Raw genomic sequence first — 13,922 nt, 5'->3', positions numbered from 1 at the left:
TTCAGGGGCCTAATTGACTCCTTAGGTAATGTTGGAGGGCTTATTTGACCATTTTCCCTATATTATATATTGTTATTGTAAATTTTTATACTTNACCATAATAATTATTAGGTAATTATACTAATATTGTACAATTATAATTTTATACTTTAAGTATAGAAATATATATATAGAGACTACCATAGTAATTAGATAGAAGAATAAGAATGCTAATTCATTTTGTTCTCAAAGTATTATACCTTAAGTATAATATATATATATATATATATATATATAATTGTATTTATATTATTATTATGGTAATGGTAATTATTACTATAATTATCATAATAAATATTAGTCAACTAAACTAATATTCTGTAATTATGTTTGTAAAAAANTTTTATACTTATTTTAATTTACATCACTAATGAAGTAAATTATCTAGAATTACAACTTTTTAGTGCTTTATTTCAGAATTACTGGAGTAAAATATCCATAACCTTAGTACTTCATGAATTATAAGATATTTCGAAAGCAAGCATGTATAGTACTCTGTTTTTTTAAGTGTATAGATTAACCTTATTTCATGAATGNTAATATATATATATATATATATATATATATAATTGTATTTATATTATTATTATGGTAATGGTAATTATTACTATAATTATCATAATAAATATTAGTCAACTAAACTAATATTCTGTAATTATGTTTGTAAAAAAAATATTGTGTAATTATACTTTCATTATTCTTTAAGTATATAAATATATAGAGAGAAAGTAGCATAAAATTATCATAGTAATTACACAGAAAAAATAGAAAGAATAATTTATTTTCTACGTTCTTATAATATTATACCTTAAGTATAAATAAATAAATATATAACCATAAAAGTATCATAATAATTAAATGGTAGAATGGAAATATAATTTATTTTGTACTAATAATAATATTATNTTTAGCGTGTTATAGTTAGACTTCTTAGAGTAAAATAATTATGTTTGCAAATAATATGGTGATCGGATGAAAACTGTATAGCTTAGAATAAAAAAAAAAAAATTACATTGGATAAGCTAATTTATTTATTAACATTTAAAAAAAATACATTGATAAACATAGAGTTCTAAAATTATGAACATGGACCCGAGTCCACCTTGCAAGGTGGACTCTGGTCCATAGCATAATTTGCCCACCTCTACCACGACCGTTCCCCCCTCTCACTCAATCTGAAATGCGCTCATATCTCAATTTACACGTGCGATGCACGAATAAATTTTTTTTATTATATAATTAGACAATAAAATAAAAAAATGAAATTATAAACAATTTTAATATTTGAAAGTGTACATTTATTTGATTTTAAGATTAATGCAAAAGTATCACNAAAAAATAATTTAAAAAGTAAATTATTAATTAGATTGTCTAATATAATTGTATTACTAATTGATTACGTACCATGCTACTATAATTCATATTTTTGAAGTCTTTTTATTACCAAGCTAAATACATATCCTTAATAATTAAGATAATCCTTAGTCACATCCGTAGTACTAAAAGTATTACTTTAAATTTTTATAAATAAGATATAATATTATTAAACTGAAATAATTAAAAATAGTGTGTCTATATGTACAAAATTTTTTATAATTGACTTAATAATTAAGTATTAGTTTTTATTGCCAAATACAACTTGACAATTATTAAACATTATTTATGATATTTATTGTGTCTCTTGTAATATTAAAATTATTAGGTAGAATTTTTATAACTAAGATATAATATTATTAAATCGAAATTATTAAAAATAATGTTTCCATAGTACAATTAAATTATATTTTCTTTAATAATTAATATAAATATCTAATATAAATTTACATTTATTAATAAGTATTTATGGTAATTATTATTATGTATTAATAAAAGGGATAAAAAAGTTAAGAAGAAGAAGAAAATGAAGAGGAAAGCATATATATATATATATATATATATATATATATATATTTATTTATTTATTTATTTATTTATTTATATGCCATACAATATCGTAAATGATATAAAATTTAATAATTATTCCAAAATCAAATACAGAAATGTTTTAAGGAAACACTGAATTTTACAATTAAAAAGTGCGCTATTCTTTTATTGATTTCCAAAAACATCACCGTCGTCACCAACTCCTTTGCATATCTTCTTCTATGGCTCTAGATGACCCTTGTTTAGCAACTCCAGCAACACCATGTGTTCATACTGCATGCAACAAATATTTCATACACATACATAAATCGAAGTATAAATATTGAGACTAACGTCAAAGTATTAAAACAAAAGCAATCTTGTGCTACAACAAATGATTATTATCTTAAAATCGGTATTGTAAAGTGATATTGTAATCGATATTATAATGAATGCAACACCAATCTATTCTATTTACAGGGTGGTGGAAGAAGAAAATGAGAGAGCCACCAAGATATGATTTCACAGAGAACGGGAAGAAGAGACAGACAATGCAAATTGAAGAATTATGATTTTCAAGATCAACGTACAATCCATTGTATTTATAGGTAGAAATGGTGAGAATTATAAATTTGTTAATTTTTCAAAAGGAATGTATAATTAATTACTTAACATTTTTAATTATTAATTCTAAATGAAATTATTACCTTATTAATTATATAAATAAAATTTTGTTAATTTTTCATATAATTTGATTTTATGATCAGAAACGTGGAATGAAGGTTTATAATTCTATTCAAATCCTATTCTATTTTATCATATAATAATTATCATAATTACTAATTGCCATAATTACTAATTAACATTACCTTAATTACTAATAACGAATTAAAACTAAATTCTATCATAATAATTATCATAATTACTAATTACCATTACCATAATTACTAATAATGAATTACAATCAATAATTAATATTATTATTCTATCATAATAATAATAATAATAATAATAATAATAATAATTACCATATTACTAAAATACCCCTACGTTTGGGCGGGAAAATTTTGGTGGAGGATATTATTTTTATATATAGTATAGATAGTATAGATTACCACTGTTATGCATTCACACATCCAAAACTCTATATTCACAGGTCTTATACTCCATGTTCACAACTTGGGAACTCCACATTCACACATTACAGGACTACAAGTTACTAGAACTCTGTTAACTGTACTACAGATTTACACATTCATAACTCTACATTCACGATTTCTATACACCATGTTCACAATTTGAAACCTCCACACTCACACATTTTAGGACAATATGTTTAGTAATTATATTACCACTGTTATGCATTCACACATTCAAAACTCTATATTCACAGTTCCTATACTCCATGTTCACAATTTGAAAACTCCACATTCACACATTACAGGGCTATATGTTTAGTAATTATATTATCACTGTTATGCATTCAGACATTCAAAACTCTATATTCACAGTTCGTATACTCCATGTTCACAATTTGAAAACTCTACATTCACACATTACAGGGTTATATGTTTAGTAATTATATTATCATTGTTATGCATTCAGACATTTAAAACTCTATATTCATAGTTCGTATACTCCATGTTCACAATTTGAAAATCTCACATTCACAGAGACAAAACTCTAGGTCACAAAATTATAATTCCATTTTTGAACCATTAACATTGTATGATACATAGAACATAAACCTATTCCACATAAACTCGTTAAACTACTTAGAATCAAAAAATATTTAATAAAACGTGAAATTTTTGAACTAAAATCCCTAATGTAAAAATGCGAAGTAATACCTGTTTGTAAAATGCTTCAAAGGTGCGATGAATACTAAGGTTGACTGTTGTTACAAAAATGCCGGCGAACAATGCGTTGAAGGACTGCTAGAATGGACGATGAAGATGCGATAATGGCGGAAATGGTGAAATCGCGAAAGAAGAATAGAGAATCGCTAATGAAATGGTGAAAGACAGTAGACTGCGCGAAAATAGTCCAATATCATTTATATATTTAAAAAAAAAATTCTTATTGGCTGGGAATATCCCCAACTAGAACTGTCAAAACGGGTCCAACCCGTCGGGTTGGGCCCATTTACCTGTGTATTAGGACAAGTTGGGTCGAAAAAATCCCATCTCGTCCCGTATTCGACCCGGCCCGTTTAGCTCGTATTTGATACGGGCTAAACGGGCTGAACCCGAGTAACCCGTGGGTTACCCGGCCCATGCATATATATATATATATATATATATATATATATATATATATATATATATATATATTTTTTTTTTTTTTTTTTTTTAAACCCCCGTGCATATATATAAATTAAAAAAAAAAATTACGTATATAATAATATAAATAGCAAATTCCTAAACGGCTAAATCAGTAAGGCCGAAGGGCGAAGGCGCATAATCCCTAATTCCCATTTCCCTATCTGACTGCTGCGAAGTTGCGATTTGCGAACAGCGAACAGCGAGCGACGGCGACTGCGACCAGCTGCGCGGACGACGGCGACCAGCGACCGGCGACGAGCCCTCAGCCGCTCAGCGACCGCCGACCAGCCCTCCCCTCCGCGACCGCGACCGCCGACCAGCCCTCCCCTCCGCGACCAGCGACCAGCGACCAGCCCTCCCCTCCGCGACTTCGACCAGCGACCAGCCCTCTCCGAGCCTCCGCCTCCGCGACCACGACCACTGACCAGCCGGCTGTGTTCTGCTTCTGGAATCTGGACCTCTGGTAATTTTTTTAAATTTCTATTATTATTGATTTATTGTTAATGTCTTAACTCTTAATTAATAATTGAATATTATTATTGTTTTATTGTGAATACTGTTTATGATTTGTGAATATTGCCTTTCCTATTGTGTATTGTCTAGTGAACACACATAGAGACAGAGTGTTGTCATATACTTTAGTTGTGGCTTTTGGGTGTCTTTAAATGTTTAAAAATTAAAATGGTGATTAAGTAGCATTAAGCATATTTTATATTTAGCAGTCAATCTAGTCATCAGTTAGAGGGCAAATTTTAATTAAATTTTGAACTTTTTGCATCAATTCCAGTAAAATGACATCTCCTACTCCTAGTGTGAACTATAGTGGTAGTGCTACCGGTATTAATGCTGAATTTGATTTCGATTCTGAAATGCCTAGTTCTCGACAACCTGAACCTAAATCTCCTCCTATCCAAGAAATTGAACAACCTATTTCTGAAGAACCTAAGCCTAAAAGAGCTAAATCCACTACTTCTGATGTTTGGAAGTCATTTACTAAAATTGGAATGGTTGATGGTAAAGAAAGGGCTAGGTGTAATGGTTGTTAGAAGGAATATACTATTGGTAGCATTAAGTATGGAACATCTTCTTTGCTACGTCATATTCCTAAATGTGTTGCTCTTCCTAAGTATCATAATGTTGGGACAATGATGTTAGATGTTATGTTGGCATATTGCTATTGGCTATTGGCTTAAGAAATGATAATTGATGAATGCAATTATGCAAATGAACTTTTAATGTTTAACTTGTTTATGGATTTATGGAATTAGATTTAAATTATGTTTGAAGTTTGAACTTTGAACATTTGATTTGTTTTGGACTTTTGGTTATGTGGGTCTTGTTTCTACTCTTGTGACTTGTGAGACTTGAATATTTTGAAGTTTGAATGTTTTGTTGTATGAACTTATGGTTTGAATGTTTTGTTAAAATTTGAATGTTGATTGTTGAATACTTGTTATTTGTATAAGTTGTATTATGATTCATGAATGTTTTAAATACAAAATTATAAGTCTACAATTTTATAATTAAATTGTAAGTGTTAGTAAATTAAATATAACAATTAAATAAATCATTTAAAAACATTTAAATAAATTAAAAAAATAAAATAAAAAATATATACGGGCTGACGGGTTGACCCGTTTAGCCCGTCAGCCCGTAAGCCACGGGTTGGGTTGTGAAAATCCCAACCCGTGTGAAAAACGGGCCGTCCCAGCCTGGCCCATTTTCCCCCAACCCGTAATGGGCCGGTCCGTATGGGACGGGCCGGCTCGTATTGACAACTCTATCCCCAGCCCAGAAACGGCATCGTATTGGACCCAGGTCCACCTTGCCAATCGCTATATCGTGGACCACGGTGCACATAGCAATGTGCACCCTGGTCCAAAACGACGTCGTTTTGATGTTAGTGGACGCGGACACGAATGACTCCAGGGAATTCATTATCTATAATACACATAATCATTATCTAGAATACACAAAACGTTTGTCTAGAATACACAAAATATTTTCCCAGAATACACATAATATTGACACAAAATACACAGAATTCTCCTCTTAAACATTCGAATGCACAAACACATCACAGCTTGTGTTAATAACATGAATACACAGAATATTGACACAAAATACACAGAACTCATCCTCCTAAACATTCGAATGCACAAACACATCACATGTGTTACTAACATGAATACACAAAACGGTTGCATAGAATACACAGAATGATTGCCTAGAATACACAGAACGATTACCTAAAATACACAGTAACATAAATACATAGACCGACCGAAACGAGAAACGTGATTTCCAAAAAAAAAAAAGACGGTTAATTTACAATGCTCAAAACGACGCCGTTTACGTACGTGGTACACATTGCTATGTGCACCGTGGTGCACGGTATAATTTGATCCAGTGGACCTGGGTCCACGGCATAACAATTGATAACATTGTATTACATACATCTGCGTAGCCCAATTACAATTAAAACCCAGTAGCAATCCTAAGTACAAATCGAAGAAGAAGAGGACAACGAATCAAAGAACAAATCGCCGCTTTATCTTCTCCGAACCGCACATCTCAACCGGTGAATGGCATGATCTGTAATTTTTAGAGGCTGAAGTTCAAGCTATTACAATACAAGGGACCCTGAACAATAGGTAGATTGTCAAAACTAAATTGATTCTCAGTTCAATATTACGCATATATATATATATATATATATATATATATTGCTATATATAAATCTAACCACGGTGATACGAATCACGATACATAAATAAACTATTCGAAAACATAATAGTTTTATCAAAATTGTTATGAGTGTAAATTTAAAATCTGATAACCTGAGATTTACTTAAGCTTTATTTTTTAAAAACTGTTTGAACATCCTTCAATAACATAAAATTCCTTGATTTGAGCATGTGATCCTTAAATGATGCTTTCTGTAATTACATATCTGCGTATTTGTATTTCTTCGTTTTGTAGTAAAGCTATTAGTACCAATGTGCAAAATGAGAATTAAAATGATCTAATGTGATTTGTTTGTTTGTTGAGTCACTTGTAACTCAAAATTTATGGTAAAGCATTAGTATTAATATATAAACAGAAGTTAAAATGGTCAAATGTAATTTGTATCTTTAGGAAGAGTTCACCTTTGTACACCATGGCCATGTAAATTAAATTATCAATCTTCCAACCTTTAGTTGGCTTATATGCTTTGTGACCTTACACAGATTACATGATCTTAATCTATTAGCTTTAAGAGCAGATTACACCTGAATTATTGATCAAGTTTATTTCCAATTCGATTCATAAGGCAACAACATATGTTAAACTTTCATCCAATGAGTTATTTTTATAGTTCTTTTCACAGCTGATTTCCTCAATCTCCTTTTCTGGATGAAAATGAAATCGCAGACACAACAAAGACCTCATTTAGGACATCACAAACCCTGTTCTGAGTTAAGGAAGATCAAGCGGTACCACTGGGTTATTAAATCAAGTGGTACTTGATGGTGAAGATCATAAAAAAGTAGCAAATCTATATATAAAAACATAAACATATGCTTCTTGATTTGAGTAATTCTACCATGATAACTCAATTGTGGGTATATTCAACTTTGCTTAACTCATGGATTTCTTGAGTAGGGGGGATACATGCACCTTTAGTCAAGTTGGAAGAATGTAATAATTCCAAAACCAGCATCCTCAACCCCATTATGGTGATTGGTGAGTACCGGAGGAGAAAACCTGTTCAACTCATCTACCCACTCCATTGTTTGTACGAAGAGGGAAAAACAAAAATTAAGATAAAATAAAATCTCTAAGAAAATGAAAGAAACAAACCTGACTGTTTTTGGCTAATATGAGGCATTGCAGGAAGATGCAGAGAATTTAAGCTACTTTCAATATGTTTGTAACAGGACATATGGATTGTGCTTTTAGCTGAATGAGGATTTACAGAAATTTATGGTCTGTGGTTGAAATGAGGCCTTGTGGTCTTATTTATAATGGTATAGATAGTAGGTTTGGAGAACTGATGTAAATGCCTGCTGTTATTAAAATTTAATTAATGTACTCCTTTGGGGATTGCAGAAGTCATGTATGCATTGGGGATTGCATTTTTGTTACCCAGACATTTATATTAATTGCACTAATTACTTCTGCTGGTCAATAATGCTAGGACCCCCGGGTGTAGGGGCGCCTGGGGTGGGCGATTCCACCTTTTGTCACAAGAACAAAAAAGTTTTGTAGGAATTGGTTTATTATGCATGTCTAATTATAATTGACAGAAATCGAAGACTCAGCCAGCATCCAATGAAAGTTTCTAGTAAATGCCAAAACTTTTTATTAAAGGTTGAACTGAATAATAAATTTGTGATTGGATTTGTTTTACTTGTGACAAATTTCACCTTTGTGACCAGTTGAGCTACCCATGCGGGCAAATGAACTGCTAATTTTGGCTGTTTTCTTTTGTTTATATATATATGCTTGAGGGGCCAGGCCCTGCCCTTTCCCCTTTGGTTCTGCCCCTGTAAATGGTATGCTCCATGAATCACCATACATATGCCTTATGGTAATTATTCTTACATTTGGTAATGCTGAAAAAATTGGTAGCTTCAGAAAATCGACAATGGAGAGCGCATGCGAATTTGTGGAGTTCCCACAGCTGCCAACTCCAATCGAAACGAATTACAGGGCATGCACCATACCTTATCGATTCCCTTCTGATAATCCCAGGAAAGCTACACCCACCGAGATTGCCTGGATTGATCTCTTCCTCAACTCCATCCCTTCTTTCAGGTAACTTCTGATTTTATTTTTTATAATCACAGTCCACTAGTATTGCTTTCTAATGTTTTGACTACCCTTCACCCCTTGTAATATTTTTTAAAATATTCATCGGTAAATATGCAGAAAGCGTGCTGAGAGTGATGATTCAGTTACTGATGCTCCTTCGCGAGCAGATAAATTTGCTCAAAGGTAACCTTTTTGCCTTTAGCAGTTAACACACAATCTTTCTGTTAAGTTTTTGAAATGAGGAATCAAAATTAGGGAAATTTGTATTGGAAGAAAAGTTGTTTTGTATCACATAACACAAACGATACAACCCGGTGGAGAATATTGCTTAGCACTTGCTCTCTTGTGAATCAACCATTGTATAAACCTAAATACTACCTTTTGGGTGGATTGAAATGTGAACTGGCCAAATTGCAAGTCTAACTAAAACATGTATCTTTCACATGCTCAAAATCTGGACAATCTCTACTGAACAGATCATAACTCTCTTTTATACTCTCTGATTGGTGAGTTGCTTAATTCTTTAGAAACTAGACATTAAAGAGCTTTATTTGGATGTGATTTGCCCAGATTCCTTGTGCAATATTTCAAAAACATAGGATTACTTTCCATGTCAAGTATAATTTCCATTGTGGTTCTTGTGTTTTTCTTTGCATGATGAAGGTATGCTGAAATACTAGAAGATTTAAAGAGAGATCCTGAAAGCCATGGTGGGCCACCTGACTGCATTGTTAGTCCATACTATACCCTTGAGTTTTTTGCAACTTCTTTTCTTTAATCAATAAGGCTATGATGAAGCTATATTGCTTTCCTGTTTTTATATTCAATTTAGCTTCTTTGCCGACTTCGCGAGCAAGTTCTTAGAGAAGTGGGATTCAGAGATATATTTAAAAAGGTTAAGGTGAGCATGAATTCTTCATTTATTGTGTTCTAGATGAACTTTAGAAGATTCAGGGCTTAATAGGAGAAACATTGTACTGTTGAAGTGTTGATGGTTTGATGCATTCCAATTCACTAGAGGTTTTTAATGGATTGGTTGGGTTGGGTCTATTGGAATTGAGTAATAAACAGGTCCAACCATTTAATTAATGGGTTGGGTCATAATGGGACTTTATAAACTTATTAATCTATTGATATTTATTTGTGACCCATATATACCAAGTCCATTACCTTTTTAGTTTTCATTATTGTTGTTGTTGTTGTTGTTCTTGTTCTTGTTACTATTGTTGCTGCTACTACTACTAGTGCTTGGTGAGATAGGTTCACCCAGTTCAAACTCATCACATATGTTGGTGCTAAATAGATATGGGTGTACCCAAACCTATGTATATATGGGTTGCATTTGGCCGCCATTCATTTGCATTTTGGTTAAGATTAACACCTATCCAATTATATAAAAGAGTGTTTCTTTTCTAATTCCCTTTCCATTTATTCCATAATGTGTTGAAATAATTTGAATTCTGAATCATTCATTTTGTTATCTCATGTGTGGAAATGCTCTAGGATGAAGAAAATGCCAAAGCTATATCCTTATTTGAGCATGTAATTGGCCTTAATGATGCTATTGTGCATGAAGCTAAGCGTGTTGAGAATTTGGCTAGAGGAATATTTGCAGGAAATATATTTGACCTTGGCTCAGCTCAGGTATGTCCTGACTCCTGAACTTGGAGATACCCCCACAAAATTATGACTTTTTTGTGATTGAACCTGACTTGACTGTGAGCATAACATTTATGTTGGTGAAGATGCTGAATGATAGTATCTATGGAAATGTTGCTTATAATTCATTCAATAAAGAATTGGAATTAACATTCATATATAATTTAGATTCCATGCTATGTATCATTGTTGAAAAGATTGAAAGAAGTCAAAGAACTGCCTCTGTGTACGATAATCATCTCATGTGTTTGCAACATTAAAGCACAGCATATTTGTAATGGTTCAGAAAATGCTTTCTATTAAAATTTCTTGTTAGACTTTAGTTCATGAAATATTTTGTCATGAATTCTATAACCTGCAATGACCAACACATTTTTAAGGTAGACTTTTTTACTTTTCCATCACTAATGCCTCTTTTTGACAATATATAATGAAAGCTTGCAGAGGTGTTCTCTAAGGATGGCATGTCCTTTCTTGCTAGCTGTCAAAACCTAGTTCCTCGACCATGGGTTATTGATGATTTGGATGCATTCATATTGAAATGGGGCAGGAACTGTTGGAGAAAGGTTAACTTCACATAATCTTTCTTAATATTAACATTTCCTTTCCAATGGATTTAAGTTTCATTATCTTTCATAATTTCACCTTATTATACATTTTCCTTTACTGACCTGATTACCTCTTATACAGGCTGTAATTTTTGTTGATAATTCTGGTGCAGACATTATTTTGGGTATTTTACCATTTGCAAGAGAGTTACTTCGTCGTGGGACACAGGTTATACTCTTGATTTAGCTGTCTCATAGAGTCATAACTTCTAGATGTATAACATGAACACAAAACACAACTTCGTTGCTAGCTGTTAAGGGTAGTGGTTGCGGGTGTCCCTCTTCACCCAAATAAGGAAATCATTTTTTCTCTGGCAATTTTTCAAGTATTACAAATTTTGGGGTTTAATATATGCACCCATATGTTGGTTGCATGATGAAGATTATGTTACTTGTATCATTGGTAAATCTTCTCTTATATTTCCACTTCAACTTTCCATCACTGAGATATAGGAAATGGAGGATATTATTTTGATTTGAATATTTGATTAGTATAGCAATTGAAAATTTTGTTTCTTTTTTGAGTTTCTAGCTTTTAGTATCTTTTTAGTTGTGATCATAATGTGACACTTAAATTTACATGATCTCAAGTCCTCAATGTTTAGGCATCAAATTCAAGTCCTCAATGTTTAGGCATCAAATTGGGCATCAACTGAGCTCTAATTGGTTGTCAAAATGAAGGTTTCTAGTAATTGAGCACTGTGAATAGTTCATCTACTTCTGCATCACAGCTTTTATTCTGACTTTTTTGCTTTGTTGGGAGCAGGTTGTTTTGGCTGCTAATGACTTGCCTTCTATAAATGATGTAACATACACAGAGCTGGTTGATATAATTTCTAAGGTGGTTGAAGCACACTATTATTTGATAAATCTTATAGCTGTGTAATTGAGGTTGATTGTGACATGTTTATGTATTAACAGTTGAAGGATGAGCATGGGGAGCTTGCAGGAGTTGATACCTCTAATCTTTTGATTGCAAATTCTGGTAATGATTTGCCGGTAAGGAACAAACATTGTTTGTGTTTAGTCGCATATTGCATCATTTTATCTGATGTGTTTTAGGTAATGCTGAGAGCCTGAGAGTCTGAGACTGAACCCTTTTCATCTACTGCTGTTAACATAATAATATTCATACCTATTTATCACAGGTTATAGATCTTTCAAGAATATCACAAGAGCTTGCTTACCTGGCGAGTGATGCTGACATTGTCATTTTGGAAGGCATGGTGAGCTGTGAATCTTCTTTGGTTGCACAGTGATAAGAGGAGAATTGCCTGCAACTTATGCATATGCTTCTTTTGCAGGGCCGTGGAATAGAGACTAACCTATATGCTCAATTCAAATGTGACTCCCTTAAGATTGGAATGGTAATTAACTTGAGTTACAACCTCAATGAGAGAGAAAAATGTGAACATATACCAGTATAATAGTATTGTTGGAAACACTGATCAATATGTTTTCATTTTATATTTGCATGCAGGTGAAGCACCAAGAGGTAGCTCAGTTCCTTGGGGGAAGGCTTTATGATTGTGTGTTCAAGTACAATGAGGTTTTGGGTTGAACTTAGGATTAATCCATTTGTACTGTTAGACAAACATGCTGCTGCAGCAGCAGGAGGAGGTTAAATAATACTACTAAAATACTTGTGTAAGGACATTATATTACTTGGTAAGAGTTACTTGTTGGATGTCCAATGCAATTTGTATTGAAGATATAAGTGAATCCCTCCCTTTGAAATGCGCATTATTAGTTATATGTTGTAGAGTTTGAAGGAGGAAATTAAATGAAGAAGGGAATTGAATGTGGGAAGGACGAAATTACTTCACTTGAGGTGGGATTGTTAGATTACCGTCTAGGCCGGGCTTCTTGCATCATGTAGACGTAGACGAAGGCGACGCAAACTTTCAAATTTTACTCTATTTTTTACTCTCTATGACATGGAATGTCTTGATTGCTTAATTTAGTAGGAGTTATGATGTTTTTTTTCTTTTTTTCTTCCAATTAAATTTGAACACAAATGAGAGTAAAAGTCGAGAGTATGATTTTGAAAGTACATGAAGTATTTTTGTTATAAATGTATCAGTTGATTCTCTGGCATTGTATTGTATCATACCAAGTGGCAGGTGCACAACACATCATGATGATGCTATATATGTTAGAAAAATACTTGAAGTACTTCCAAAATCATACTCCTAGTTTTTATTTTCAATTTGAGTTAATACCAGCTAAGGCCCTCCGAGTTTGGTGGTTTCGCCACCTTTAGTCCTAAATTTTCAAATCGACCATCTGTGGTCCTCCAAGTTTCAGAATGTTACCAATCATAGTCCTCATAGTTTCAAAATGTTACCAACCGTGACCCAACCATTAATTTACTAAGTCAACATCATGTAAATGAAGGGGCAAAAATGTCATTTCATGTTATTCTTCCATTTTTAAGTGAAAAATGACATTTAGACATAGCAAATGCATCTGTTTTTTCAAATAAATGATGACATAGCTGTTGTGAAAGAATTAATAGTTGTTTGGAGGAGAAGAATTGAAAAGAAAATAGGTGCATTGTTGTGTCCAAATGATATATTTTCACTTAAAATTG

General features: G+C 32.3%; 1 protein-coding gene across 2 annotated transcripts; it reads left to right on the top strand.

Moving 5' to 3' along the window:
- The first annotated feature begins 4,381 nt into the window (after window positions 1-4,381).
- Window positions 4,382-13,138, top strand: LOC116022314 (damage-control phosphatase At2g17340-like). 2 transcript variants are annotated; one of them, XM_031262961.1, is made up of 13 exons: window positions 4,382-4,728; window positions 8,886-9,065; window positions 9,180-9,245; window positions 9,726-9,792; window positions 9,895-9,963; window positions 10,566-10,706; window positions 11,159-11,287; window positions 11,412-11,498; window positions 12,096-12,170; window positions 12,251-12,328; window positions 12,478-12,555; window positions 12,634-12,696; window positions 12,810-13,138. In XM_031262961.1, the coding sequence occupies exons 2-13, from the start codon at window positions 8,896-8,898 to the stop codon at window positions 12,888-12,890; spliced, it is 1,104 nt and encodes a 367-aa protein (XP_031118821.1). In that variant the 5' UTR covers window positions 4,382-4,728; window positions 8,886-8,895; the 3' UTR covers window positions 12,891-13,138. The 2 variants fall into 2 exon arrangements, with proteins under 2 accessions (XP_031118821.1, XP_031118820.1); XM_031262960.1 differs by having other exon boundaries at window positions 8,880-9,065.
- The last annotated feature ends 784 nt before the right edge of the window (window positions 13,139-13,922 follow it).

The sequence above is a fragment of the Ipomoea triloba genome, chromosome 6 (assembly GCF_003576645.1).
Source record: "Ipomoea triloba cultivar NCNSP0323 chromosome 6, ASM357664v1".
NCBI lineage: Eukaryota > Viridiplantae > Streptophyta > Magnoliopsida > Solanales > Convolvulaceae > Ipomoea > Ipomoea triloba.
Note: the sequence above shows the minus strand (reverse complement) of the source record. Positions and strands in the feature narration are given on the sequence as shown.